This window comes from Oryza brachyantha, chromosome 2 (assembly GCF_000231095.2).
Source record: "Oryza brachyantha chromosome 2, ObraRS2, whole genome shotgun sequence".
Classification (NCBI taxonomy): domain Eukaryota; kingdom Viridiplantae; phylum Streptophyta; class Magnoliopsida; order Poales; family Poaceae; genus Oryza; species Oryza brachyantha.
The window spans coordinates 9,277,237-9,283,149 of NC_023164.2; the positions used below are offsets into that span (position 1 = coordinate 9,277,237).

At 36.6% G+C, this 5,913-nt stretch overlaps 1 protein-coding gene across 2 annotated transcripts; it reads right to left on the minus strand.

Moving 5' to 3' along the window:
- Window positions 1-1,603: 1,603 nt before the first annotated feature.
- LOC102717678 (rRNA (cytosine-C(5))-methyltransferase NOP2C) lies at window positions 1,604-5,913 on the minus strand. 2 transcript variants are annotated; one of them, XM_006647154.3, is made up of 9 exons: window positions 5,597-5,913; window positions 5,330-5,474; window positions 4,906-4,996; window positions 4,256-4,441; window positions 3,887-4,125; window positions 3,189-3,320; window positions 2,939-3,006; window positions 2,623-2,684; window positions 1,604-2,302 (listed from the first exon to the last, which is right to left on the minus strand). In XM_006647154.3, the coding sequence occupies exons 1-9, from the start codon at window positions 5,728-5,730 to the stop codon at window positions 2,169-2,171; spliced, it is 1,191 nt and encodes a 396-aa protein (XP_006647217.1). In that variant the 5' UTR covers window positions 5,731-5,913; the 3' UTR covers window positions 1,604-2,168. The 2 variants fall into 2 exon arrangements, with proteins under 2 accessions (XP_006647217.1, XP_006647218.1); XM_006647155.3 differs by having other exon boundaries at window positions 4,906-4,977; window positions 5,597-5,687.

A 5,913-nucleotide genomic window follows, 5' to 3' on the forward strand; every position in this document is an offset into this window, starting at 1 on the left:
TTTTTTTATTTGCTGAAACAAAGGCAGAAGCTAGCCCTGCTTCATTTCAATCGATAAAAGAAGAGACCATTTTGAATTTTTGTTACAGAGTACCTTCGTATAAAAGCTAGGGGCAACATAGTCAAACAGTTTCTACTAGCTTTTAGCTATTGGTAATTTCGTTCTTACTCCTATTACGATCTCTAATGATGATTTTACCCCTGTTTTTTTAGTGTTTTCATTTTTACCCTTTCTTCTTTGAACTCAAATAGTTTGTTGCTCTTTTGGATGGATATTCTAATGGTGTTAAGTCCGTCATAAAAGTACCCTTTTACCCTTTCTCAGATATTTCATTTTTATTCTTGTATATTTCATTATTTGTGTTTTTACCCTCGGTTCTACATCACAACAGTACATCAACGGAACCACTCATGTTTTATAGTATATATACATCAACGAAAGATGTAGAATGAGTAAAACAAATGTCAATAAAATTTTATTTATTATAAGAAGAGAAAATTGTATGTGAGGCAACTCATGTTTGTATAAAGTGGTTTTCATTAAAAAAATTATGTTAATATTAGATAATATGAATAAATTACTTAATTAGAATTATCTTTGCAATGTGTAAACCTGATTCCAAAGTTAGTGTATCAATTTGTTGTTATAATGTTTCTGAAATTAACATATAAACTTAGCCTTGCAAGTTCTGCAATTAGCGTCAAAACTTGAAAACTTGTAATTTATTAAGATATGGTCTAACCTATAATTAATTATATAAAGTCACAATAGTCATTATTAATTAGTGGTTTGCTGCTATTTTGTCAGAGTTTATTTAATCAAATTAATAAATGCTTGATAGACAAACAAATTTGAGTGTTTGGTTTATATACGATTGCATTTAAAATAGTTTACAATATTTTATTTACATTATTAAATTGAGTCATAATGTTAGCACAGGCATAATACTACTAACAAGTTTTGCATTCGAATGCCTCCTTGAGATTTTAAATGTAATGTTTATGTTTTTCGTTATATTTATCTTTCTTCACCGAAAAGCTGGCTGCATGGTATAAATATGGCCGGTATTCAAATTTGGCATCCTGAGACTGTCCTTTTATGTTGTAGTAAAGAAATCATTTCCATGTAAAGTACATAGTAAAAAAAAAAGGTACTACTAGTACCACGTATGTGAACTGGAAAAGAAAACATCAAAGAATGTGTAAAGTACATAGTTAAAAAAAAATTACTCATATTGTTATGTACATCGACAGTTAGTACAAATCATTCTCCTAACTAAAATTCTATACACGCAAAGTGAGTTAATCATATTGTTATGGACATCGACAGCTCCACACAATCCTCAAGTTGCTGCAAATCATGATATCAGTCCAGGAAATTATATACGTTCTGACAATAGAAAAACCATGTTATCAACCCAAGGAAATCCCTACCGTGTATGATGCCAAACTTACATCTTGACATATAGCATGGTATAAATTCTATGACAACTTATATCTGTACGCTGCAAACCAGCTTTGCTGTTTGATGGTTGATTTTCATCCCACATTACAAAACATTCGCGTGAGAAATTCAAGAACAAGGACATCTGTTACTGCCAGATAATATGATGGTACGTTTATAAGCACTTCAACTATTCTCACAAAAACCATTCCTATGGAATAAATGAGGAAGGAAAGCCATGTCATCCCTTTTTACCCAATTCACAGCACAAGTCTCTCGTGTAATCACCACTCAACTTGACGAACAAACAGCATATACCAACAACAATGACGACGAAAGTTTAAACTAAACATTCTAGTACAGACAACAATGACGACGAAAGTTTAAACTAAACATTCTAGTACATAACAATAGTGGGGTGTGCTGTGCACCCCTGCCAGAGTTGTTTAAATAATTGAAACCAATATGTTATCTACGGCATTCTAAGTTCAGATTTGGAAAACTGACAGTTTGCACCACTTGACTTTGCAATCCACCGGATGGCTCCAGAAATTTAAATTTATGTCTGTTTTCTTCATAATAGAACCCTTACAATGTATTGTATGGCGTTGGTTAGTTCTTTATTCAAAAATTGAACTAACCAACATCAAAAGAAAAATGGGATGGAGTACTCGGTAAATGCACTGCATCTATAAAATTACATGTTGAAGACAAACAGATATGCTCTAAGTTTGTAATTTAGTGAACTTGGCGACAAAAAGGCCACTTGTTTGTGAAGTTGCAGGATCAAACCGCAAGGTTTTGAAGATTCTGCCACTTCTGCAGGGCCAATTGTCTGCTGAATCAATCTTTTGTAGCTCTGCAAGTTGCAAAAGAAATTCATCAGTGCATTAGAGAAGCTAGTAAGTAGCATATCCTAGAAGGTCATCATGACAATTTTTTTTGAACTTTGACAACTTGCATGAATTAAGACAAACTAAAGAATTCCATTATCCATAAGGTTCACACTTAACCACACAGACAACAGAGAACAAGTACGTTACTAAGAATTTTGTACTAAAAGTACAACAATCAATATAATCAAACGAGGAAAAAGATCAATCTTAGTCTGCCAAGTAAAAATACAAGGGACATACATAATACTGAAATGAAGAACACAAATGTATTGTATTTCTGTACCTGCTGAAGAGTGTTTGCAAAGGAACTGCTGAACCACATCCTCGTTTTGGGCGACCGTCAAGCTATTTAAAGGCAAGTCATCAGAAGTTACACAAAAAGACATGGAATGGAATATATAAAGGTACAGAGTAAATTGCACATAATTCCTAACATGTTCTAAACTATACTACTGAAAGCTATAGAGAAAGACATGAAATGGAATATGAAAAGGTATAGAGTAAATTGTACACAATTCCTAACATTCTCAAAACTATACTGCTGGAAAGCAATTAAGGAGGTGTCAACTATTGGAATTGCATGTGAAGAGATTGCTCACCTGCAAGTACTATATACTAGCAATCCACCAGTTTTCAATAATTTAAAACCATTCGTGAGCAGACATAACTGCACAATGGAGGAAACTCATAAAATCATCTACTAAAGATACTGAACATAACATACTAACGAAACAGAAACTTAAGTGCAATAACATGTCAACAAACAAGTAATTATATTTAACATTTGCATAACTAGATTGGGTGCCAACTGCCAACCCTTCAAGCTAGCATCAAGACTAAAAGTAATACCTGAAGGTGAAGCAGGCTGTCGGTTCTTTCTGCGTCAAGTACACGGCGATCCAAGGTTTTCCATCCCCAGAACTCAAATTTCTGAATGTGTTTTATAGATCCATCATGAGTACACTCTGCATCAACTAGGACCTGTGTGCATTTCAAATTTACCAAAAATATAAGGATTATCCAAGCAGTGAAATAAGGTGCAAAAGGATATTCTCACTGCAAAAGTATATTGCACAAGGTGACGAAGTGCTTCATTTCTGTTTCACAAAGTGACAACATAATATTACAAGCAATTCAGGGGCCTGATTTGCAACTACATGAAACTCAACCACTGACAATACTAATTATCTGGTGGGCACAGAAGTATCACTCAGTTATAGAAAGGAAACTATTAGGAGTCAAAATGTTTCATACACAAAATTATATTCATGAATACTTTATTGGACAAGGGAATATGATAGTGCTGAACAAAATGTGGTGAGTGCTTGGACAAAATTGGAGTGAGCAACATGTGAAGTTGACTAAGAAAACTTTAAAATTTTCTGTGAGAACATACTAAATCACAAGCATTTGCTATCTAAAATCATCAGAGCCCACAGGTAAAAAGTAAAGACAAAATATAGTTGTATAGTTTTGTAGTAACACTAAAAAAATTAGCATTGTACAGAACAAAGAACGGACTATCTTTTAAGGTTTCCGTGGAATACTTTATCATAACCAGATGTCAAGGCTTCATCATCAGCTGATGGACGAAGAACATCACATTTGCGCAAACCAACTAATCCTGAATGTTTGCCATAGTATATCAGTTCAGGTTCTGAAGTTGATGTTAGATGAGGTGAACCATCAACTGTTTTTGCCTTTTTAGACTTTTGTCGGTCTTTCCATGATCTCTTTGAAGTCCATTCCGAAAATATACTTCCATTGTCATTAAGACCAGTCGATCCTGTGATAGATAAGCAACCAGATGCATCTACTCAAAAAGGGAACTACACCCTTTCATGTGCTCCATAGGCAATATGACAGCAAGGGAGGATATTCTGTTTAAAATGGAAAAATAATACCCTCTCCATTACCTGCGCTGGAGTTCACAGGCAATATTGAAAATGAAGTCCCATCAGCAACAAAGAGCCGACAACAATTTCCAATAGAATACTTCTGCAACATCGTACGACATGCTGCAAGACGGTGCTTTGCAACATCAACACCAGTGAGAGAGCCTGTGCTACCAAGCATATCTGCAAGCATGCAAAGCTTTGCACCTTGCACATGATACAAGCACATTGTTCAGAATATTCCCGGAACAAATAATCTAAAACAAATTATAGACTCATAACAAAATACATGCAAAAATGGTGTTTGAGTTTGACCATCACCAATTTGACAATGGAGTAAATATGTAGAATAACAATGCTACATCCAACCTATTGGAGAATACAGTTCAACACATATATAGAACTTGAAACTGCACTAGTTGGCCCCCCAAAAAAGGATTGTAATGTCTGGTGTCCTAGATCATGATATTTATCAAACTTGGAATTGTGTCAATCCATAAAACTACAAGTAGAATCAAAATTTGTAAACAAGCAAGTTCCTTCCCCAAAGATTAATGAATTAGGAAAGGCCATCAAGTCTAGCTAAAGGACCATCGTTTATTACGGTAGACATTTGCCACTAAGAAAATACTGGTGTGATGTAGTATCTAGAAGAACATTGAAATAATTACCTGGGGCAGCACAGAGGTCAAGAACGTGGTCTCCTGGTTTTACATCAAGTGCTAAGATAGCGGCCCCAGAAGCTGCATCAATTCCATAGATCTAGAAATGTATTCAAGAGATCTTAACTTGAAGCAGTGGCATAAACAAAAGAATGCATGATACGACATAATACAAAGTAGCTTTATTGATCTAATGATCCAGGCTCTGTTATGAACTTATGATTGAGATATTTTCTTTCTTGCGCATAAAGTAAGATGTTATGAGAGTTCTATCTAGGATAAATTAATAGAGAAAAAAAAAAGAGAAGGAAATGAACACGAGATAACATTCCGTTAATCTAGACTAGCACTAACTGAAATATGAAATCCGATGCTTTTATGCTATGTGTAACAGGAGAGCCTGAAATATGCAATCCAAATGCTTTCTTCTCACCTTTCCTTGCTGATAGGCCTTGGAGCCAGCAATCTGAACTTCTGGTGGGATTGCATAGAAATCTGGCAGCCACGAAACCTTGTTGAGATGGCATTTAAGCTCGCTCTCAATCTCTGGAATCTCGCGCTCCATGCCCGGTTTTAGCCTTGGAATCGCAAAGCAAACTCAATGCAATGCAATGCAAGAAAGACTACACTAACAAGGCAGTGAGAAATGTTTTGGTGAATCAGAGCGTAGTAATTTCTTATCTCTCTGAGCCTGCCTCACCTTATGTATCGCGGGATGGTGTCGGCCATGGAATACATCATTGGGTCCAAGCCATTCTCGCTGAGAAACTCGAGAAAGGCGGGCGGAAGCGGCGGCGGCGGCAGGGATTCAGGGGTGGACCCAGCGTTGGCCATGGGGGCTCAGCCGAACACCCCCACAATTTCCGAGGGAAACCAGCCGCCTGCTCCAAGGACCTCCTGGTCGGCGGCGAGATTCCGAGAAGGGCCGCAGGTACTTGCAGGAACCAAGGTGCCGCGCGCGCTGCGAAGAGCCGCGCCTGCTCCCTGCGTCCCCGGCGCTCCAGCGGTAGAAGTCTC

Bases quoted from the DNA above. Each gene is read 5' to 3' on its own strand.
- LOC102717678 (XM_006647154.3), bottom strand. From the start codon at position 5,730: ATGGCCAACGCTGGGTCCACCCCTGAATCCCTGCCGCCGCCGCCGCTT. The intron at 4,126-4,255 runs GTAATGGAGAGG...TATCTATCACAG, and splicing joins GCCTGTGAACTCCAGCGCAG to GATCGACTGGTCTTAATGAC. The intron at 3,007-3,188 runs GTATTACTTTTA...TCCATTGTGCAG, and splicing joins ACAGCCTGCTTCACCTTCAG to TTATGTCTGCTCACGAATGG.